Source organism: Eleginops maclovinus, chromosome 20 (genome assembly GCF_036324505.1).
Source record: "Eleginops maclovinus isolate JMC-PN-2008 ecotype Puerto Natales chromosome 20, JC_Emac_rtc_rv5, whole genome shotgun sequence".
In the NCBI taxonomy this organism is placed as follows: domain Eukaryota; kingdom Metazoa; phylum Chordata; class Actinopteri; order Perciformes; family Eleginopidae; genus Eleginops; species Eleginops maclovinus.
The window spans coordinates 20,663,660-20,687,841 of NC_086368.1; the positions used below are offsets into that span (position 1 = coordinate 20,663,660).

The 24,182-nt window shown below is 39.8% G+C and overlaps 3 protein-coding genes across 4 annotated transcripts in view; 1 reads left to right on the forward strand and 2 right to left on the reverse strand.

The window, feature by feature from the left end:
- The window catches only part of cpne5b (copine Vb), a 106,315-nt gene that overhangs the window by 39,804 nt on the left and 42,329 nt on the right, over window positions 1-24,182 (reverse strand). The window lies entirely within an intron of this gene.
- Window positions 16,638-21,254, forward strand: LOC134883608 (uncharacterized). Its single transcript, XM_063912064.1, has 9 exons — window positions 16,638-17,330; window positions 17,631-17,708; window positions 18,163-18,268; window positions 18,567-19,303; window positions 19,437-19,620; window positions 19,891-20,148; window positions 20,249-20,420; window positions 20,752-20,900; window positions 21,017-21,254. Exons 1-9 carry the CDS (start codon window positions 16,950-16,952, stop codon window positions 21,202-21,204), a joined length of 2,253 nt encoding a protein of 750 aa, XP_063768134.1. The 5' UTR covers window positions 16,638-16,949; the 3' UTR covers window positions 21,205-21,254.
- Window positions 21,016-23,212, reverse strand: LOC134883610 (uncharacterized). Its single transcript, XM_063912067.1, has 3 exons — window positions 22,685-23,212; window positions 21,980-22,195; window positions 21,016-21,804 (listed from the first exon to the last, which is right to left on the reverse strand). The coding sequence occupies exons 1-3, from the start codon at window positions 22,930-22,932 to the stop codon at window positions 21,645-21,647; spliced, it is 624 nt and encodes a 207-aa protein (XP_063768137.1). The 5' UTR covers window positions 22,933-23,212; the 3' UTR covers window positions 21,016-21,644.

Consider the following 24,182-nt stretch of genomic DNA (forward strand, 5'->3'; position numbering starts at 1 on the left):
CTGGAGGACTACAAAGTTTACTGTGGTCATTCTGCATGTGTGTTAATGACCTCATTCATCAGTTGTGTGTCACAGTTAGAGGAATGAGCTTATTAGTTTGAACGTGTTCCTTGTAAGGAGGCATCAGGGTTATCCCGAATGGGCTTTCTTTTACAGTCCTATAATTACTTATAGGTGAATTATCTAATGCTCGTTTCAGGACAAATGCACAAGAGCCAAATTATTGGGCACTTCCCCAAGTGGGCTGTTTACACCTACCCTTCACCCTGTTAACAATAGTCTACAGAGCAGCCTGCAAGGATCAATACTAATGGTCAAATGCAGTGTCTGCATCTTTCCTGATCATTTCTCCCATACTTGAGATATTTTATTTAAGGTAAGATGAGCGAGTTACATTTCCAGTTCCAGTTCCACTTGTTTCCCTACACTATCTGTATAGTAGATATGTGTTGCCAGTAGAAAACCGAGAGCTAATTTGATTCCTCCAAAAGGTGTTTTTCAAAGTTTAGTGTCTCCTAGAAGGAAATGTTTTGTGCAAGAGCTCTTAATAGTTTCTTGACAAAGTTGCACATAGCCTGGCTACATTTAAGATGGACACTATAATCAAAGTAATGCCGCTATTTCCAGCTGTAAGTTCTTGACAATATGCACAGCAGAGTGATTGACATGATTTGATGGAAAGGGCTTTGCACTCAACATACTCTGGATCAAAGACTGGGTGAAGTGTTTTCCAGCTGTGTGTATAAGTGCTTTCTGCTCTTTGTGCAGGTGTATCTGTGTTGTTAAGAGGTAGATGGAGACCTTTCATCCAGTAAAAGACTCTCATCGATCGTCAGGTGGAAAACTATCCTGTGCGCATGGGCCACTGTGAAAGTGTTTCTTTCTTACTTTTCCTTAGTTTCCAAAAGAGAAATGAGTCCATTTACATCGTTCTTGGCTCTATCCTCCTACTCTTCCTGTGTAGCCTAATCAATTCCCTCCCGGTTTTACCCAGAAATAGCACGTTATCTTAAGGCCACTGAAAAGCTACAGACAAAAAGAGTTTGGGTTACATGTGAATCTGCACTGTGCTGACAAGCTGTGACTGTATATTAGCTGCAGAGCAAAGCAGCTTTTCAACCATTTAGGTACCCCACGCTTTCTGGTCATTTTTCGGCTGATGAATACTTTTATGCTTTGCCCAAGTTGTTTGTGAAGGAAATGTGGGTGTTGGAGATGGATGTTTTATTTCCAAAAAATGCTAGAATATAGCTAAATTACAAACCAAATATCAACAATTTCCTATTAACCCAAGTATTTGTCTTTAGATCTTTTGGGTTGCCAACCAAAGGACCAACTTCTAAAAATATTGAACATACTACCAAACAAGATCACCAAATGAGAGTCTCGAAAAAAGGTCATGTGTGCTGTCTTTGCTTGACAAATGACAACCAATCAACTATCAAAATATAGAAATGATTTTCTGTCTATCATCTTACAATCTCAGCCTTCATTTATACAATAGTTCTACAGGATATCTCACTCCAATATATTAGAACCAATATGTACACTGTACTGTTTATTTGTAGAGATACAGTGTAACTCTGTGCATAAGCTTCAATCCTTGAGATCTGTTGCTTTTGATATTCTGTAAAAATAATTCTGCTACTGACTCCCTGAAAGGAAAACAAATCAGTTGGTAATAAACTGCAATCTGTCGCCTGATTTAATTCCTTTTAAATCCAAAAATCCTGTCCATGTCGTTGCTTAAGAAAACATTGGGAGAATAAGGTAAATCACATGTTATTTGCTCCTTGCTATTGATATGCAACAGCAAAGATAAAAGACTCAGACTTGTTTCCTAATTGGTCAAAGTTACGAAAGGAAAACCCCCCTAAGGGTGCCACACAAGATACATTTTCTTATATTATTGAGCACCTGAAACAGTAATCAAATAAATGTGTCATACTGGTAGGAATGTTATTCGTTGAACTGTACCTGGGCAAATTAGAAAGCTCTTCCTGCAATAAGTTAGGACCCCTGAAAAGAAAGAATATCTTTTTTTAGTCTTAGAAGACTAAAAGCAGCAGTGCATGCATAATATAACTTATCCATTATCACAATGCTTCAAAGAGCCACAGGGAACACACAATAGCGCTTTTGAACCTCGAATATTAAGCAAAAGAGAGTTATGTTGTGCACAAAAACTCTCAGGTAGACAAATTGCCGCCCATAGGACAAGTGAACCTAGAAATCACACAAAATCCCTCAAAACGAAAAGACCCACTGTTCTGTTACCACTAATAACACACACACACACACACACACACACACACACACACACACACACACACACACACACACACACACACACACACACACACACACCATTTTTGTTCACAGTGGTGAGAATCTTTAATTACAGAAATCTTAATGGAGTCAAAGACTAAAGTAAACCAATAAACCTGCTGTGAATAAGACACAGCTAAATTAACTTTGCCAAAGGGGATATATCAAGGACAAGAAAAGATTTAAGCTACTGAGCTAATGTGGAAGCTTCTCTCTGTTCTCTTTCCAGCTGACAATGTGTGTTGCTGTGTGTCCCATTAACATCCCATTTTGCAACCAATTAAGTTTGATTTCTGCTATGTCACAAAGCAACACATTTGTTTTTGATAGTTTGCATCTGAAGGACTTGTCTTTTGTACTTTTCTCTTTAATAAAACATTTTTGTTTATAATAACAAGCTGCAATTCATGATATTTAAGCACCTTGTTTTAACGAGAAGAAAGATTGGAATATATATAATCTGATATATTGTGTCGAGGAACTCTTTTGGTGAGGTTGGCAATATGGAAATTATAGACCATTTTTCTAAAGTCAACCTTCATGTAGTCTATATTGTCTTGTGATGCTGTAATAAACAACAGTGGTGCTTTGAGGTTAATGCTAACGTCACAATACCAACATGCTAATACTATGCATAATATATACGTTTCACCATTTTAGTTAATTACCTTGGTAGACCTAGCCTACATTAGCTTATTTGTATCAAATACAAACTAAAACTAAGGATGATGGGAATATCTTCAGTTGGTGTTGAGTCATAAACCAAAGTATTATGATACATTGAAATGTAGAAATGACAATGGAGCTAGATGAAAAGTCAGAGTATCAACCAGAGTCTTACTTTCTTAAAGTTCTGAATTGAATTAAGTTTAAGCTCCTGTTTTAATGGATATTTCTCTATGTCATAATCAAGGATTGAAGCAGAAGCAAAAAATCATTTAAGTAATACAGAGCACCAAAGCTTGCGTCCAGGGCCAAGAGCCATTGTACACAATCAGTCTTCCTGAGAGTAACATTGTGCTGGAGGACTTCCAGAAGAGCACTTTACCAAAAGGATCTACAGTAAAGAATAGCCCCTCATTGATTCACTCGGTGCAACAGCTTGACAGAGAGCCTGGAGAATTCACCATTCATTAACAAAGAAAAATGAGAGGTTTGAACTGAGAGAGAGAAGGGCAAAAAGGTTGAATAAATAATTGATCCTTTTACAGACAGCACAGCACATCAGCTCTTGAAAGTGTTTGTTTTGTTGCAAATTTTAAGCAACATCCTAGACAGTTTTCTCAAAGTTGTTTTGAAAAAAAACTCGAAAAAAGCAAAATCAGACTAAAAGTGAGATAAAGGCTCCACAGACCCAAATCAATAAGACTGTTGCTTTATCTAGTCTAAATTCAGCACACAGGGAATAAATGCATCTGCAGTTTGTTTGGGCTTTTTCCTTTTAGTGTGCATCAGTGGGAATAAGGTATTATTTAACAATAGCTGCTTGTCTGTATTCAGCGAACGCTTCTCTATACAGTATCCCACTTCCCACTGTTTGTGACCACAGTCATCATATCTGTACACAACAGGTTTAGTAATAGGTGCTCCCCAATATCTTAACACACAAAGAGATAGACATTTAGAATGTGCATCACACAGGCAGCAATGTGTTGAACTGGAGCTATTGTAAATAGTATTGCTGTTGCCTGATATGTGTCTCCAGCACTTTTGTTGATTTAATTAAAGTCATTATTGAATTTAAGTCTCCCAGGTTGTTATTTGTTTAGACTTCCATGGATTTATCGTAAGGCTGCAAGTCAAATGGTTGGGTCAAGGCATTCGTTTCCAATTTTAGGGAATACACAGGAAAATCATAGGAAATGAGCATACAATCAAATCACCGGAAATTGCCCTTTTTGAAGATCTTGGCTACTCTTTCTGTTCTTAAGGGAAATAAAAGTTGCCTGCCAACACTTTCACTTGAGGCAGCTTAAACTTAATGAGGCTGTATTTGATTGTGTGCTTCATTAATACATTTCAGTCCCATTGTTCGACTGCAGTTATTCTACAAAGATAATCAGTATGTAAAACTAAAAGCAAAATTGTGTCTCTAGACATCCGGCCATTCCTTGCACTTGAGTTTTGAACCATTTTATGGTACTCACATTCACACTCAATAACACCTTACGTCAGAACTGTGTCATACAAAATTGCCCAAGGGTACATCATCCTCCAATCTACTGGCATTTTCTGACAGTTTGAAAGGAATTTAATGAGTAAAAACTTGACATGTACCTCCCACTCGATCTTATCTCACAACAAAATATGTTTACCACCTCAAGTCCTACCACACAAATTATTTAACATCCTGGCTCTCACCCGTTGAATTATTAACGTTTGCAGATGACACTGCCTTTCTGGACCTCATCATTAACAATCACGAGTGCATGCACAGGAGATGGGCAACTCACTTTACAACAGTCTTTGCTAAGATCACATTCAGCGGAAATCTTGTGAACATTATAGATGATGATTAACTTCCTGTATAATGTATAAGCTTTGTGCGCATTTTAACCTGAATAACAGAAATTATGAAGCAGGATCATTCGGCTATGAAATGCTGTGGATTACTATGAATGACCCCATCAAGTGAATAATTCATGTTTCTAATAGAGAAAGGAACTTTTCCTGCTGATGACTTGAAGCTCAATACTAAACAATTGACATGGCGTGCTTTTTTTTTGACTGGTTTAAAAACAAAAATGAGTATTGTTTGCTGTTCTCCAGCTTCGAAAGGGCAATGGAAAGAAACCCACTGCATTTTCACATATAATGAACATCTGTTGCAAAAACTCTCCAGAGTAGACATGTAAATTGGATGATGATTTTTTTAAACTGAAGCTTCATTGCAAAAGTTGGCATCTTTTCTACCCAATTCCCCCAAAGGTTCACCATCTTACAGAACCATCTGGAAACAGCTGTTAGCTGACTCTTTAGTGCACATCAAACCGCCAATATGCTCTGAACTCTGTGTAAGGTTCAGATTGCCTCTACAGTATGGACAGCTATGTATGTTAACATTTACAGAAGATCAACCGATAAAAACATGCATAGTGTACACGATCAAGTCAGTATGCTGCATGTTGGTCAGTGAGTTTCCGTCCAGCTGCACCAGTGTTCGCAACCACGGGTCCCCTAATCCATTCCACTCGGCAGCTTTTGTCTCAAATGGTAATCAAGAATAAAAGAAGGCAGAGCGTTTAGTGACCTGACAGCTTTCACCGATCTTCAGGCCACAAAGCTCAAACTGTGCCCAAGCTGAGTTGGAGGCAGTAAAGCAAAAGAACCATGGGGGAGTGCTATAGGGAGCCAATCGGAAATGGTGATTATCGGCTGCCATTAAAACTGGCCAAATAATAATCATTATGTTTTGGGGAGCAGAAATGTAAATTGTTGCCCAAAGCGGAGCTGCAACTCTCTTTTGTTTGTTTATATCTTGGGCCATGTTTGTCTTCATTGTAGATAGTAAAAATAGGGAAAGGGACGTCATGCAGCAGATACATATGCTTACCAATTTTTAGTAGGCTATCTTGTAAAGAAAACAACACATTGAACACAGATGGTGTTCATGGGTTTTGGAATTAACAAATGAAAGACATTTGCTAGTAATTCACAATTGTGCTTCATTTCTGGCAAACAAAATGAATTGCAACATTGAACACAGCTAACAGTAAAACAGGATATGTCTGTTTCAGAATTTGTTTAAAGATTCTGCATGAGGTTAGAGTGCGGTTGACTCCACAAAGCATATATCATCTGATCATTTCAGGATCACATGCAGGTCCGAGCACTGTCAGCTCAGATCCTCTTTGTACAATCTAGTGAGGCAAACCATATTTAATTCTGAGCTGGCATTGTGCTTGGGATGAAATGAAAATCATGCTGTGCAGCCAAAGGTTCTTTAGACAAAGAACTTTATTAAAAATGTAAGCTTGAAAGAGACCAAACGGTAATTTTGGGGGGTAGTAAATAGATAAAAAAGTCATATAAAATGTTCTATTTGTTGTAATTGCAACTACAACTGTAGCGATGGCATCTTGAGTATGAATATGTCACATAGCATTTAGGATTCATAGCTTCACTAAGCATTACTACTGTATAAAGGATGAAAGCGGCTGCAATTCTCAAGACATTAAGGGTGAACTAAAAGGTCTAAGAGTTTAAGAAGATAAAGGTGCAGGGCAAAATAATGTGACACATGCAAATTTAAACAATAAAAGCATCGCCAAAGGAGGTGCTATAATTTCTGTCCAATTGCAGATGAACAGAGACACAGCATTAGCATTAAACACTAACTGAATTGTAAAACACTGTAGCCTCTATAATACATTACCTGCTGCAAAAAGAGATATTTTATCACTAGGAATGCCCATGCCTTGTCTCATTGGTTAGGTTATGTTTCCTGCTGTCCAAAATAGCATCAAATATGTTCACTTACATTGATGAAACCTGACCCACTGCTGGTGCTTAAGGTCAGTTTTCCCTGCTTAAAAATGTCAACAACAACAACAACAGCTATCTTATGCACCTACCAAAGTCAAGAAACTTATATACTGTATACTTTTAAAGGCTGAGCTCCTTCCGGCTACAAAACAATTGTTCTTGTTTGTTTTGTCTCTCATTTCATGACACCCTTAACAAAGCATGACAGTACAGATACCAATTCGTAAAAACTCAGGGACTTGAGTCTAAGGCTTTAGTGTTTCCAACTCATTTTAGCTTCCATTCAGACTAATTAGGCAAAAAAAAGAATGAATGTTGTGATACCTAATGACAGCCTTTATAAGTAACTATTAACCAACTATTTGAAATGCAGTTCTTTAATAAAAATGTATGTTTTATTTTGTATAAATTGTCATGAATCTGTTGTCAGCAGCACACTTTTGAAAGGAACATTGTTGACAAAGTTTAATACCTCTATCCGTTTAAGACAATATCTGTAAAAGTGTGTGTATAGCCCCTGCATGTTAGTTTGTGCAATATTCGGCACCTTAACTAGGGTACACCGCTATATTTCTACCTACATGGTAATTAAATGATTATTTAACTTATTAAAAGTGCAGTTATTGATGGTATTTTTGATGTAGCACAATTGTTTATGCAGATACAGTCATCCAGATACAGTCAGTATAAATATATATATATATATATATACTCGGCAGTACATTTATCAGCCCTTTCAATTTGCAAGTGGAAACATGGTCTTAGTTTGGGTCCAGCCTAACATAATCACTGTAAAAATACACTAAAGCTGAAATCCTGTCAGTGGTTGTCTTTGGAAAAATGAAAGTCATGACATTTGAAAACACTTGCAAAGAACATGGGAGCAAAACATTCACATAAAGTCGTGACTTTATGTGAATGTTTATCTTTATGTGAGAGCTTTCCCTTTTAGCACCACCACAGCACAGAAGACCACCAACAATTGTAGCTAATTATTTTAATCAAAATTTTACTACACTGAATTCCTTTGTCACTATTTGTTTGAAATGCAATTTCTCCTCACAGCTTGTCCTGATGAGTAAATCATTGATTTTTTGTTACTGTATGTGCTTACTGCAACAGTGTTGTCAAAGCAGTTAAAAATGTTAGGGAATACCATTGTTCTCCGTAAAAACTCCAGCTGCTAGATTAAAAACAAGTTAGTCACGTAAACTTCTGTAGAGCTGACATTGATTGGCAATAATCCACCAAAAGAAGAAATGGACTCCTCATTACATGACCAATTATAAATGTAATTAAAGACAGTTGGTTGTACAGAATCTTGTCGCATTCATCAAAACCTTTCCCAGGTTTATCTTTAGGTGTATTGTGTGTGTAGCTTTGCTTTGTTGGCTGGCTTTTGTTTTTGCAGATTGGACTCCATTTGAACCAAGAAGGGGGAAAACACTTGAGCCATATCCCTAGTAGGATTCGGGCAGTTTCTTTGCCACACCTAAAGTAGTCTATTTTGTATCACAATCCTGTGTGAACCACAGTATCTACACACAAAAAAACAAACGTATTGCCTGGTGAAGGGAGATACTGAGGATTACAAGGCTTTAGAGAGGATTTCTCCTGAAATTCCTGTGACCGATTTCAGAGTTGGAACCCAAACACGTCTCTTTGACAAAGGGACATTGCGTGGGCAAAAGGTACCCTGGATTACAACATTTTAATTATCACCTCTCTGTTGCTGTTTTATTCAGGAGACAAACTGAGAACGCTTTGATGCATTCGGGGAGAAGGCATGTTTCTTTCACACCACCAGCTCTCAAACCTTTAACAATGAGCAGGAGCACAAACATCCTAACATACAACAATGTGCAGTGAAGCGGGGTCTCTCTAACGCAATTACTGACATCACAAACTCTGGCAAAGGGAAAAGCGAAACACTTTCTCTTTGCCGTAAGGACATTGAACAGACACACCGCCCCACCCCCGACATATACCCTCCTCAATTACCCACCGCTGATTTCTACAAAGCCTCATCCATTCCAGACCTCATTTGACTTTATTACAGAAGCCACCTGAGAGACGGCGCTATTAATCAAATATAAGAGGGAAAGAGGGAGCAAAGCAATGAACTGAAATGGCTGCTACAGTTTCTCTGTTCTGCTTCTTCCTGGAAAGAGGAGAGTGAGTGACCCTGCCTCCATCATGCCTCACATGAAGCACACACCACATCAAAAGGTAGCATGCCATTGTGTTTCAAGGCAGATGAGCGGTGGTTTACAGCGAGGCTCATTCGTACCTGGATAAAAAGGCAGTTAAAGAAAGATGGGTGTAATTAGGGACAGTGGTACTTGATTGATGTCTCTTACTTTTCAGCTTGTAAGAATATTGCATTTCCCTTTAAGGTCTTTTCATCTGCCAGAGCTACAGCTGTCAGAGCAAACATCTGGAAATATACTTTCAGCGCAAGCCACATGAGGAATGTGTTAAAGAGAAGTTGTTATTCAACGTGACGCAAATGTAACGGGCTTGACAAATTTCATTACATGCGTTTTCTCTGTTCTCCTTTGTTTATAGCCATAAACACAGGGGGAGTAATGAGAAAAAAAGAGCGGCTTTTCCTCTTTCCAGTGGAGAGCAAATGACACCTCAGGCAATTAGCATCGTAACAATGACAGCCAATCTCTCTAATGCTTTGTTTGCCATCGATGCTGCTGAGTCCTCTAATTCGTTTTGGACGAAAATCAATGCAATTTGCCAAAATAGATGTCTCCAAACGTTCAAACATGTTTGGGTTTAGTGCAGGAATTGTGTGTTCCACCCGTGCCCAAACTGAGATTTAAGTTCACTGTAACCTGACAAAACGGTTCATCCTCAACAGCATTTCATAATTTGTTAATTCAGTGTAGGGAACCTCTTCTGTCAAGGTGATTGAACACTCCAATTTAATCTACAATGACAGAAAAATTGTTTTTGTAACAGATGGCTCAGCTTGGAAAGAGACTGAGCCGTGATCAATTGCTGCCTGCAAGAGGAGGAAACTGAGTTTTGCTCAGAGATATTAGACACTAGGCTGTCAATTAAGGATGAGCTCTCTTCCTGACAACAAACACCCTTCTGTCTCGTAAAAAGCCCTGCAGGTAAAACCTGTTCACCATTTGCTGGGAATGGGTCTGCAGAGGTTATCCGTCCTGCTTCAGGTTCCTTCTCACAACCAGGATGAGCAAAACCATCCAGCCGTGTTCAGACTGACAATAGGGTGGTGTGGAATAAAGCAATTCCCGTTATTCTTTTCTTTGAGACAGCTCCATAGTGGGTGGCTCAATGCAGGTTCACCTTAATAAAAAAAATTGTATCTGCTCAGCCTTTGCAGTCCTCTGTGCTTACAGTATTTCAGAAACCGTTCTGTTAACAGTATATTGATACCTGCCAGGTCTGCATCACCAACTGGAAAAAACGAGCAACAAGGGCAAATTACAAGTTACATATTTAATCGGTGGTCATTTGGAGCAGTTTTTTGCCCCATTGGGTTAAGCCATATCATCTCCATATGCAGACATACTGTAGCCTCACATGCTCACATTTCACGTACGACTAAAATGTAGGATTCATGCGAATGAACCACACTGACCTACACAAGCTTGGCAGGTGACACAATGTTTATTGCTCAGAAACTTGCAGCTAGGCAGACAGAAAGTGTACTGTAAATTGACATGTAGTTACTGACAGCATTCAACAGTATGACATACTGTAACTGTCGGACATAAGTTGTTGTTGTTGAGGCCAAACAAAGAAATGATCTATCCTCTGCTATATCCACCCTGTTGAGTCTATAAAAAGAGATCACTTTTATTGATGAAATGTGATAGCCCTTTCAAAAACCAACAGTCTCATGTAGGTCTGTTAATGTGTTAGGGATATTCATATGGATGTAGTGTAGGTGAATAATGATGAAGTGGTTAATTGTCTCATTAACATTTATTGACGTTTCTTTGTGCTTGGAGATGCTATCTCAGAACTGACATGTTATACTTATTTAACTGATTGTGGCATGTAGTTAATCATCCTCTTCTCTAAATACTAACACTCCTTTCATGTTTATTCACAAGACAACACATATTGTGCTTTTATTAGGGATATTTACTTTTAATGATGTTCGAGCGAATTCTGTATTGACGTAAACTAATCAAACTGTAGAGCAACAAAACAAATTAAACTGAGCAGCCGGAGCGAGAACTCTCATTATCCGTGTTATCTTTAAAGATCATCTTTTTGTTTTTTTAACACAAAACAGGAAATATGTTTTTTCATCTTATCATTTTTCGTTCATTTAATTGAGCATTTTTTCCAATTCTTCTTTTCAAATATTCTCATGAAGCAGACACATACTTCAAGGCCTCTCCTGCCACACCGCTGCTGAATTAGAAAGAAATTATTTTTGTGGGAAAATACGTTAAGAGGCCTGCCACTCATAATTACCTCTTAGAAAATGTGAAAAAATAAAGACTTGTGGAAGAGCTGATTTCTAAATGAAAGGAGAGATGGATGACTCATACAGTGTTATTATCTCAGGTACTTTCTTCCTCAACATGTTTTTAAAATAGGCTCTTGATTATTTATCCTCTTTAACCACTCTGCAGGGAAGGCGACGTCCTCGACGATGTAACTGACTTTCACAGGCCATAACAGGCTCGAAAGAAGATCTTGCTATCATGAATCCAAATTTTGGCTCGGGAAAGACTGGCATGGCAGTATTCACAGGGGTCCCATATCCTCTCTCTGCAAGATATCTGCATTAAAATTGGTTTTATGGAAACCCGGGAGTCATGCCTACTCAATGCTAATTCCATGAAGTGTGGGGGTCATAAGCACACATTTTTTGTTATACAGTATAACGTTTTTTTCCCCTGCTTTCCTAAAATGGCTTATGCATACAAGGGTCCCCAAACAGTCTTGAATTGCATACATTTGGTATTTCTGGGAAGCTGAGACTCTTGTGGATTCAATGAGTGCAATTATATTCATGTGTGATGTTAGTTCCCATGGTAGCCATTTCGTTATAATGAGACCAGTTTTTTTATTCTTGACCTAACTGTATAAATTGAGCAGTTGTGAACTTTAGTATAATCAGATCCTCATGAAACTTTTGAACCACAATCTATAGAAACCGGGCATTCAGATGATGTATGGCTTTCTTAGATATATTGACAATTCCTGAGCAGTGTACCAGAACAAAAGGGCTTGCCGTCCAATCACCCAAAAGTGCAGGTCTTGCAGAAGTGTCAAAAGTTAGTGATAACAAAAGCAGCACGACTTCTTACACTGTGTTCCTCGAGGTCTTGGTGTCATAAAGTTACATTCATTTCAACATGTATCAGTCTTCATCTACCATAAAGCTCTTTCATAATCTTCTGACTTAATTCCCCTTAAACTTTTCAATTTTAATAGGTGCCTAACCAAGACACAATGTGTTACAGATAATGATTCGAACAAAATGTCACCAAGTGCTGCAAATCTCAAACATAGCTTCAGGTTCCTTTTTCTATTTAACTATTGTAAAATGGTAATATTGCATGAGCCAATTTGAATTTACATTGAAGTTGCATCTTCCCACTATCAAATCACTTTATGTGTGTGATGCTGCTCCAGGGTGCACATTAAACCTTCACATTTAAGTTTTAATTAATGTAATAAAAAATGTGGGTCTGCGAAAACATTTTTATTAATTTGTATTCTTACAAACCAGCTCTGATTTTTTTTGGGGGGGGAATGTGAAAAAAAAAAGAGAGTAAAGTCAGTATTCTGACTTGATTCTCAGAACCAAAAAAAAAAAAATGAGGGTATGTGTTTGATTGTATTTTGTTGTGTGACCAAGCCGACTGTTTGTCTTGTTGTAATGTATCATGTGTTATGTGATCTGCACAACTGCAATGAGACACTGTCAATCGCAACCGCTCTGTCATCCCTGTTTACTTTGTGTGCCAAAATCAATGAATAAAGTTTATTAAAAAATGTTTAAATGTCGGTCTGCTATCTTTAGATTAAATAATATTGGAGTGTTCTCAGGTGAGGTTTAAAGCTTCTGACTTCAAAATACAATCAACAATAAAAGGTCATTTGTGCCCCTCAAATCACTGTCACTGTTTTTTTCAATATTTCTTTATGGAGCCAAGATGGGTGAAAGTAATCCTGGTGGTTTAGATTTTTTAAATGTGTGTTTTTGAACCCAGGAGCAGTGGCTTTGGTAGGACCTTTAATGAATGGAGAAACCATTGAATTACTTGAATAAGCTAGTACAACATGGCTTGAGACATTGAACTTCTACAAAGCATTGTTCAAATATTTTCCCCCTTTGATAGCAGTCTCTTCTATCACAGAGGTTCCTGGAACCAGACAGGGAAGCACCTGAGGGGCCAACCTCTCTCTCTCTGGCGAGCATATTTCCATGGAGCTCAGCACCCCTGAAACATCCGTCTCACTTCACCTAGCCCCTCAAACATGAGCAGCCCTGGGCATTACAGCCATCACTTTTCATCACAGCATCAAAGTCTTCCCTGTCAGTTCCAAAGGAGCTGGAGGGGCTGGTGGAAATTATTTATTTTCGTTCCTTTCTTCTTTCTTCCTTGCTTTATGGACATTGGCTTGTTTGCAATTCAAAGATTGAAAGGACACCTACATGAACTCATTTATGTGACTAAACAGCAACAACTACAAATTGCAATCACACTGAGAAAAGATCTCTTTATCCCATTGTTTAGGGTTTGAGGGTAACAATGTTTAGTTTTCTAAATCAACTTTGGGTACAAAAGTAATATTGAAAAGCGTGTAATCAGAGCATCCAATGAATCAATAATTAAGTAATAAATGGCTCAATCCTTTCAACCTCCCGGAGAGTTTATCTTTACCTAAACAGACACATCTGATACTCTTAACCAGAAGATATCCTAGTGACTTGCTACCAAATTTGACCCGATTTGCAAAGTCCTAGCTGTAGCTTCTTAACCTTTCATCCAATATCTGCTGAAGCCGTATTCTATTAACACCTCCCAGAAGACTGAGAGGCAGCTGCAGCCGTAGAAAAGAGCCACCAGATTCCCATCATCTGAGACCTTTAAAAAGAGACAGAACCCGCGAGGAGAGAAAGAGGTTAGGTACTCATGTGCAAAAGGAGCCCTCTAGTAGTAATTACACTCTTGGCCATTAGTCTTTTCTGACCACTGAAATCCCCCCGAAGGAAATAAGTCTTCTGCCTCATATTTACTCTATGATCTTTGTCTACAAGGGAACCTGCTCCTGTACAGTGCAGTTATTCCCCAAACTGACACTACTCCTGTAGCAGCGACCCAGTCACCAAGGCCACCAATGAAGTCTTCCCTAGAGAACAAGCAAATCACTGCTGCTGGATCTAGTGGAATAAAGTCTAATCTAGTGTTTGTGCGCGTGTCAGATGTGAAGGGTGAGAGATTGAAAGATACATGACAGAATAAAACAAGAGACGGACTTGTGATGGGATTTTGCTTAGAAGCTATGAATAGCCACAGAGCAGAGGCTTGCAGATCTAATGTATTTGTCTGTGATGAGTGTGTGTTGTGTGCATTTTCTAGCAGACAGAAGTCGCTTTGTAAATGTGATGCCATTGGAGAGACTTGATTTATCACTCAATGTTAGAGAAAGAAAGAAGCAGAGAGGGAGGCGGTGTGACAGCTTTATCAGTCCACTGTTCCAGACCTCCATTAGCACATCATGCCAGAGGAGGAAAGCGTGTGTGTGTGTGTGTGTGTGTGTGTGTGTGTGAGCGTGCGGGCGGGCGTGCGTGCGGGCGTGCGTGCGGGCGTGTCCACATACTCGTGCTCACAGTTGTTCATCATCTTGTGTTCCTGCTTTGATTTGATTTTTTAATCTTCCTCTTTCTTTTGTCCTTTTTATATGCTGTCCAGTACGTCTGCAAGGTGTGGGCATATTCATTAACCCTTGACTGGGTTGCACGTACAAATCCTGCTGGATTGGCCTTTCTTAGGGCATGTTGTTAATATTAGAATATCTCTTTGTAAATGATGAGCAGTATTCTCTGTGACTTTTGTAGTTTTCCCTATATAAGTGCTCATAATTGTCTAAAGAAAATTGAAAGTATATTAATATCAGGCGACTTACACTAAAATGTACAGCTCAATACTCACTGCCTTTCGTGCTAATTTTTTAGACCATTTCGGACACTACTTTAAAGAATGTAGCGAGCTAACTCAGCGATGACTTATGACTTCGTCTTCTCCCCAAAGCAATAATTATTCAACTGTTGGAGGAGAAAGTTCTTAGTGACTACTAGCATGTTTCAGAAAAGGGATTTACCTTAACAAAGTTGCACCATTCAAACTTGAAAACTAGCTAAGGCATTTTAAAGCTAGTGCAGACGTTAGTCATATGTGGATCACCTGTAGTCACTGCATCATCACAAGCTCTAACATTACTTTCAAATACTACAGTTTGAAGGGCCAATGTATACATTTAATGTCAATAATAATCTTTTGATAGTGTAGCTTTGACTGTGTTATGTATAAGCATACATGGAGAAACGTGTATTGCTAGTAATTATGCTTTTAAATTGGCAGGATTTTTGGGTTTTGTCAAATGTTTTGTCTAATATTAACATCTTTAGCCTTTTAAGTGGCAGGTCAGATACATTGACCATTTTCCTTTTTACTTCTTAATCTTCTATTCATATAAAGTCAGTTCAGTTTGCTACACAGATGCACCAAGATGTAAGCTGGTGTTCATTTTTGTAAGAACTAATATAGGAACTTGTTTGAGTGGTTCAATCCATTTTAACTTAGTGAGTAAGTAGAATACATGTCTCCATTATGACAGATATAAGGCCCAGTCATAGGTAGCAATAGTCTAAAGGCATATAACAAGCATGACCCAGCTATTTGGTGTTGAACCTGCACCTGTTACAAGCAAAATAATCCCAGCACACTGGCAGCGAACAACCTACAATTGAGTGTCCAGTCTCCAAAACTAAAACGGAGAAATGGAATCTCAAATGGAACAAAATGTCACTTTTTTCAGGAGCCAAAAGTACTTGAAGCCTTATCACACAAAATTGTCACCAAGAGTATGTGCCACCTGGAGCTGTTACAGCAGACATTTTGTTTCAGGGCTTGAGTTCGTGTGTATCTGCATAGCCGATAGTAAGCCGAGGTAATGATGAGGCACAGTGGAGCATGGCACACAGAAAGTGGGTTAGAAATAGCTGGTAGCTATACCAACAGAAGGAGATGTGTGGTTTTATGACAGGTGAGGTGAGGGGGGAATAGAGAGAGTAGAGATGAGAAGCATAAAATGGAAAAAGATGGGTATAAAGAAAGAGACGCAGGCAGACAGAAACACCTGGCCTGCAGAGAGAATCCAATCGTTCAATTTTAAAAACCTGCTGGAAAAGTCTGGAAAAATAAAACTAATACAAATCTCCAATAGCTGTTACTGAGCTGCTCTCAAGCAAGGCACATTAGCTCAGCAATAGTTTTGGAGGATTATGATTCAGCAGGTTGACTCGCATCAGGTGTCATTGTGTATTACTGCAAATGAATGAAAAATCAAGTTTTGTTTTGCTGACACACGCATTATATCCACAGAAAGAAATAGGATTAATAGAAATGTCAGGAAATCACAGTTATTGCTGTAATGTGGGTCTGAGCTGAATCTTGCACTTGCAATGTGCCCTGTAAGAACGCATAAATCAATTGTGGTAAACTGGGTAGAAAGCCAGATGAATCCATTATTCTGGCTGGTGTAAATGGATCTTGAGCATAAGTTAAAATTAGATCTGAGAGAATTTAAAGACCTCATGACACCTAGAGACTACCTTTTTTTATTTAGTCTAAAATAACTTTTATTTTCGATTTGAAATACATAATTGTGATAAATATGCCCGGTTCTCTGTTATTTTCGAAATTTGTACGCAAGCCACTGAAATCCACAGGCCAGTGTCTTGACAACGTTCCAACATAAAGATGACGTATGCTCCGGAACGCTTTTAGACCTGATTGCACCTGCTGCCACCCTTGACCTTGATCATTTCTAGTCACAGTAAGTCGTACTCGCAGTTTTAGCATCTTTAAAGTTTTGTTCTTAATATTTTTGTTGAGAACATGCCTGAGCGGTGTGTTGCAGCGTATTGTTCAAACACCAGGGAGAACGGTTTTACCCTTCATCGGTTTCCGAAAGACCCTGCTTTGTGTGAACTCTGGACGCAACAAGTTTGTAGGACAAGAGCTGGTCCGAAAGGAACAGTATGGAAGCCAAGCTCGTCGTCTGTACTTTGCTCAGCGCATTTTGAAGAGGAGTGCTACGACTCGATCCCCGCTCTGAAGGAGCAGCTTGGTATTGATGTTCGTCTGAAGAAGGTTTTGCTGCCCAATTCGGTTCCGCGTATATTTCATCGAGGGACAAGCTCGAGGTTAGCCCCGGGGGCGAACGGCGACGTCAAGAGCCGGAGGTCTCATGCTCTGGAGAAAAGGCAGAGATTGGAGGTACGTACCTTCTTATTTTGGACTATATTTTAATAATGGAAGGGAAATGAAATGCAAAGGAATGAGTGTTTGGCACTGTGTAAACAGCTTGCGGTGGTTCTTCATAGTTGAAGTTGGCGCTAGCTCTGAACACTTCAGCTCAGCTGGCTACTAGTGCTAAGTGCTTTAGCTATTCAGCTAAGTTCACCTCAGAGTGTTAGCAAAAAGTCAAGTCTCAAGTGTTTGTTTTAGGTTTGCGGTAGCGTTTTTTTCCCCCTCCAACTCACGCTAAATCTTGTGATTTATTTATTTATGTTTCAGGTACTACAGGAATGCCAGTCTGAGTATGTTGCTGAAGAGGAAAGCGATGACTTTCCTGACGGGGACCCATCTACTGATGTAAGTTTTCGGAAAGCGTTCAGGTCAACTAAGTTACTGACTAAAGATTTTATTTGACTAACTACACACAGCATTACAGTATATCAAGTGCCAGTGCCCCCTCTCTCAGACCTTCACCCTCACCATCTCCAGAGGTGTTAAAAGTAAAAGTACTTTTGTGGTGTAATTACAACAGTAGCACATATAACATAACCGTTACACCATTTACTCCATTGTACCTAACTAGATAGATGGACTGTCATTACTGAAAAACACTAAAAACCTAACAAGGACCCACCACAAACTCAATTCAACCAGTGCAGAATCAGCTGATTGTAAGACAAATACACTGGTCTACTTTTTACTAGGTTACCTGTGTTGGAAGGAAACTCTATTTTTTAGTTTTTTTTTTAACTTTTACACACACACACATATGTATACACACATTTATTTATTTACTTACTTATTTATTCAGGTGAATTCAACAGAAGATCAGCACAGTGACTTTTCCGTTCAAGTGTGTCTGAGGCCACCAACAAGGACGGTGGCTATGCAGTTCAAAGGAAGGGGACGGACTAAAGGTATTTTATCATTTATGTACGTATTTTAGCCAAACAGATGTCCGGGGAAACGGGTCTTTTCAGCATTGCATCTTGTGTAGATAGATACATCACTAATGACAATCCTTTTCTATGTCAAACATCTATTTTCACATCTACACAAGAATGTTGGAAAAACTATCTGTCTTAGGAAAAGACTATTTTACAATCTACAAATTTACTAGTGCGAGCAAGCTTCACAAAAAGTTGTGTGTATTGAATGAAGATTTCCTTCAAGCTGACACTGATTTCTATATACTAAACATTGTTTTTTCCCCAGGTGTGCAGGCTACTACATCAATGGTCACTGTTGGGACTCAGACTGAGGATGACTGCTTTTGCTTTCACAACACCGACAACTCAACCTCTTGTGGCTCTGACTCAGATGACAACATGTCGACAGATGATCCCGACTACAAGCTGCCGTCCTCTGATGATTCAGCTGAAGAGAGTCCTGAACACAATACTCCACCAGTGCCGCCACCTGAGGCGCCAGCAGGTAGCGTTTTTCTTGTGTTCTGGGAATGCCTGGTGACGCTGTTGTCAACATGGTGCAGCTGTGGACTTTGTGGGAGCAGGTCACTGTCCTGGCAGTGTAAAGAAGTAGGAACACAGTTGCAGGTCACCATCCAGTGCGGGGGATGTGGGAACCAAGGACTATGGAACAGTCAACCTTTCTTCGGCAGAACAGCAGCTGGGAATGTGTTGTTGTCCGCTGCCATTCTCTTCAGTGGGGCCACTGTCACCAAGGTGCTGCGTGTCCTATCCAGATTGGGCGTTGCTGTGATGTCGGAAAGATCGTTCTTCAGACATCAGGACCAGGTGCTTTTCAAAGCTGTGAAGCGAGTTTGGGGCGAGCAGCAGTTTGCCATGCTCTGTCTGCTACAGGCAGAAGGGGAACCCATCGTGTGTGGTGGTGACGGGCGTGCCGACACCCCAGGGCATTGCGCTAAGTACGGCACCTACTCAACAATGGAGCTCCGGAAAACAGCTGTTATTGACGTACAACTTGTACAGGTACATTTCAGATGTATTATGCCTCTATGTGAGTCCTGCCCAGTATAGAAAACACACTCTTCTGTCGTAGTAAGGACAATTTTATACTAGTCAATGTTATGCTCATCAAAATCTCCTGCTTTTTATGTTTTAGAGCAATGAGGTTGGAGGGTCCTACCACATGGAGAAAGTGGGACTGCAGCGATCCCTTGAGAAAGTCCAGGGCTTTGTGGATGTCGGAACTCTCGTGACAGACAGACACATAGGCATCAACATGATGATTAGAGAGGACCATCCAGACATCACGCACCAGTTTGACATATGGCATGTAGCCAAGAGTAAGTGCAACATGTTTAAACCTGTTTAATGTAATTTTTAAGAGAGACTTGAAGCACTACCTTGACATTCCTTTTTGAAAGATATGATTTTTTGGGTTTGGACAAATTTTATGTGTGAAATCCTTGTGTGTGTGGAGGACAGGGCCTATTTCAGGCTATTACAGGCTGTTCATGTATCTAAAAAGGGTTTTAGTTATGCCCTTGGAGTCAAGACCTTCAAGCAGTACATTAGATTTCTATTTATTTATTCATCTACACATGTTTACTCAGGTGTCAAGAAGAAGCTGCAGAGCCTTGGACAAACTAGAGGTTGCCAGGACCTCAAACCCTGGGTGGGAAGTATTATAAACCATCTGTACTGGTCCGTGGTCTCGACGCCTCCTGGCAGTGGACAACTTGTGGTGGACAAATGGACATCAGTCATCGATCACATCCACAACAGGCACACCGGGTTCGAGGGACTGTTCTCTTCTTGTGCGCACGGAGTCCTGGAAGGCAGGGAACAGCGTAAACCGTGGCTGAGTTGTCGTTAGTATACTCCTAATGTTTATTTTACAGAGATTGTGATCACAGTATCATGTTGCATCATGTTGCATAATTTACATGTATTTTGTACAATGTTCTTCAGATACGAAGGTGTCTATTGAAGTGGAGAAGATCATCCGGAACAAGAGGCTGTGTGCAGATATACAACGCCTGTCCCCGTCACACCAGACATCCTACCTCGAAGCATTCCATAGCGTGATTACCCACTTTGCGCCAAAGATGTGCCACTTTTCATACAAAGGGATGGAGAGCAGGTAATCAAAGAAATATTCCGTGAAACATTCTTTTAGGACATTATTACATTCTATTACATTACACTTGCCAGACGCTTTTATCCAGAGCGACTTACAATCGAGGACAAAATCACAGCTTGCAACATTTGCAGTGCACAGGAAATGTACATGTCCTGAAGTGGTTTTGTAGGCAAGGGTCAGGGCCTTGTGCCTGGTTTGGGCAGCCACTGTTAGGCAGTGCAACCTGATAAATAGAGGGGTAACATGGGCTCTTTTGGGTTGACTTGTTTATGTTTCGCTGTTAAGAATGGTCATCTTGTTCCTGATTATTCTGTTTGTGTTCTGTTCTTAGAGGGATCCTGGCTGCTTTGCATTTCAACGAGAATGCCAACAGGGAGCAGCGGAGCAGACACGATGGCGAGATGATGTTCAACCTGCGGTATCCAAAGTATAAGAAGGGCGGCTACATTGTGAGGAAAGTCTTACAGGAGCCATCTTTTGGTAAGCATAATAGAAAGTTGATTGCAGATATGATTTGTATTTTGAGATGTACATAGTCGTGTGTCATATCTATGGTTGGATTAATTTGAACCTTGTCCCATATTCCTCTGCAACAGGCTATGCTGAAGAGCTGATGCGGATGGTGGAGGCCATGTGTCGAGGTGAGGACTACAACGGTGATGACTTTGACATCCCAGACCCGTCCCCTGTTACAGAGCCACTCAATGCATCATTCGAAAAGCCGGATAAGAGGGCAGCAGTCAATGCACATATGACCCGCTTTAGCATTACAAATAACACCTAAATGTACACATGAGAACCGGACTGAATGGAATAAACACAAACTTAATTTCATCTTTGCCGTGAGTGCTTTGATTTACTGTGTTGGGAACCTCCTGCTCCATCCTCACCTTGGTGTTCTGAAAAGTGTCATTACAGGGTGTGTAGTATGTCTGTGTTGCTACAGTTTTCCCCCTTATCCATGTGGGCTTGTATTGCATTGTCCCTGAAGTACAGCACATCTTAGACACCGTATGATCAAAAATATCAGCTACCCTTCCATGGTGAAGGTGTAAATTGATTTGCTAGGCCTATTTGTTGTAAGCTGTTGTAAGTTGTAAAAATGAAGACACATTCATGTGAAGCCAGAGGTATCATGTATTGACATTCATTTTCATGTATTTACAAACTCATGTATTTAAACTAAAAAAACAAAATTAACAAGTTAACAGCATACATGTATCATCACGGGCTGTTGGTGTCCTGGAACCCCCTGTAATCAATGGAGGGAAAAGTTCTCCGGATACACCACACCACACAGGAAGGTATGGGGACCCTGACATGTCTTCCCAGGTACTCGTAGCACCATCGCACAAACTGTCTGTATCCAGTGTACCTCTTCCACCTAAAAGTTGAAAGAAAATCAGAAGAAAAACACAGGTGTTTTAGATGTAGGCCTAGGCCTACTGTAACCTACATGACAGTTCGTTTTACGCATACATTTACGTCATTGGTGATATCAAATCATACAATTCCTACTAGTCCATACAAATGATTTTACAATAGGATTGTATACTCACTCGTTTCCCTCTACATCCCCGTATTCTTGCCGATAGTGGAAATGTGCGGTGCGCAGAACATGCAGATTCAGACAAACTGGCTCAAAGCCAGAATGTTCTGTGATGCAGCGGGTGTCTGCTCCCTCCTCCTCTCTCCTCTCGCACACTCTTGACTGTTCGCGGCAGCACACCGACTCCACTACCAGTGGCATTGGCTCACATCTCCCACAAGAACACCTAAAATATAACAGATAAAGGCAAGGGGCTTGAAACAATCTTACAATTGTCACAGAACTTTACAAAGTGTCAATGTCATGGGTTGATTCGCGTGAAAAGCCGACGTAGAACTAGCCTAATCGCGGAAGGATGGCCACTGGTCAGGAGCTAGGTTATAGCATAGGCTACTACTGGGTTATAGCATAGGCTACTGTATGAGTATGACGCAGGGCAAACTAATATAGTAGACCTAATTGGTATTTTCATCGCTCTCAAAAAAAATAACATAACTAAATAAAGATTAAGACTATGACAAGCACCGGGAAACAACAATGGCCCTTTGCGATCTGTAGGCTAGTAATGGTGACTATTTGGCTAATTCTGGGAGGTGAGGAGGCAGACTGCACACACACATGCTCGCTGGTGCAAACGCTGGTTGTGGTGGATATTACAAAGTACAATATCTTACGGAGTGTTCATTGTCAGAAAAGTGAACAAGAAGGAAGTTACCATTCCACGTGCTGTAGTCTGCCAAAATCCATAGGCATCCGACCGTCTGCCACAGCAGCACCACCAACAGCGCCTTCTGCCTCGCCATCCGAACTTTCCGTAGAACCCTGTGGCTCCAACTCATCCAAGTATGGCTCGTATCTATAGGGCATAACGCCCCTCACATTGTCCTCCAGCATTGGGTCGGACTCTGCCACTTCGAAAAATGTGTCAGGATCCGAGGATGAATCGGAGTTGTCAGAATCCATGTTGTTGACAGGTGTCAGGATAGTCGTGAGTGACAGGTGGGATAGTGTCTTGACCAAGGAGCCGTTCCGGAGTGTACGTCATAGGTCATGTGACTGACTAATAGGAAGGTCGGTAGCAGATCGCAAAAATCGCACTTTTAAAAGGCCGTACAAACTCAATTTCTCTATCATAATGATTAAAACCAACTTCAAGTGACTATTTTGTATGTGTACTTTCAATGTGTGTATGTATATTACTTTATTTTCCACGTGTCATGAGGTCTTTAAGAGGGCATAGATGATAAGCCCTGGCTGTGGCTATGATAACATTTATTTCTGGACTAAAAGTATCCATGAGGGATCAGGGTTGTGAAAATAAAAAATATAAAAGAGAAAATGCCCTTTTTTAAAGTGCAAACTCAGTGTAAATATCCCAAGCTTTTTGCATATTGCATACTGTGAAATATCAAATGTCAGGTTCTGATGCATCCCCCCTTTAACCTGTAAAAAAAAGGGCAATTTGAAATCCCATAATAAAGTGTTGCTGTTTTCCCATAAAAATGGCCTAAGGCCATATTTGCTGCCTCCGCTCCCAGTGTGAATTCCCAGGAGCTCAGCATGTTATGCATTTATGATCAGCCCACATCTTAGCACCAAAGGATGTGATAGTTTCTTGTGTTTGTGTTTTTCAATTTCATACATTTGGTGCTATTTCCCTCTCGATATAAAAGGTGAGGAAAATATTTAGATAGCATATGAGATTGAAAAGTTTGGCAGAAAAATGCTGTGAAACTAAAAATAGATCAAACTTCTAGGCTTGTGTTTTTTCATGCCGATTGTGAGGTATGAAAAGTTTAGAGAACTGAAAAACAATAATCATAAATATTCAAAACATCTTATTTTGCCACAGTGGAATTTCTAACCCTGAGCTCATGCATCTCTGCTAAAAGTCCAATGCTTACTAAAGATTCCTATTTATAACAGTGCAGCACAGCTATTATAGGGAAAGGAGGCATGCCTTATTTTATTACATCAATTGAAAATTACACTTGCATCCAATTCGGTGAAACAGACACTGGCTAGTAATTTTATACATTGTAACAATCTAATACAATCCAACACAACATACCTTTTATCACACCTATCTTTACATAGCCCAAAATGTTTAACTTTCTATGAAATGTGAAATCTTTACTCAAGTTGTTGCTATTGTTTTGTCTTCCCATTTACATATGAGGGCCACATGACGATTAACTTTAACCTTAATGCTA

Coding starts and splice junctions, on each gene's coding strand:
- LOC134883610 (XM_063912067.1), bottom strand. CDS start 22,932: ATGGATTCTGACAACTCCGATTCATCCTCGGATCCTGACACATTTTTC. Junction 22,196..22,684: donor AGACTACAGCACGTGGAATG/GTAACTTCCTTC, acceptor GTTATATTTTAG/GTGTTCTTGTGGGAGATGTG. Junction 21,805..21,979: donor GGGGATGTAGAGGGAAACGA/GTGAGTATACAA, acceptor TTCAACTTTTAG/GTGGAAGAGGTACACTGGAT.
- LOC134883608 (XM_063912064.1), top strand. CDS start 16,950: ATGCCTGAGCGGTGTGTTGCAGCGTATTGTTCAAACACCAGGGAGAAC. Junction 17,709..18,162: donor ACGGGGACCCATCTACTGAT/GTAAGTTTTCGG, acceptor TTATTTATTCAG/GTGAATTCAACAGAAGATCA. Junction 20,149..20,248: donor TAAACCGTGGCTGAGTTGTC/GTTAGTATACTC, acceptor AATGTTCTTCAG/ATACGAAGGTGTCTATTGAA.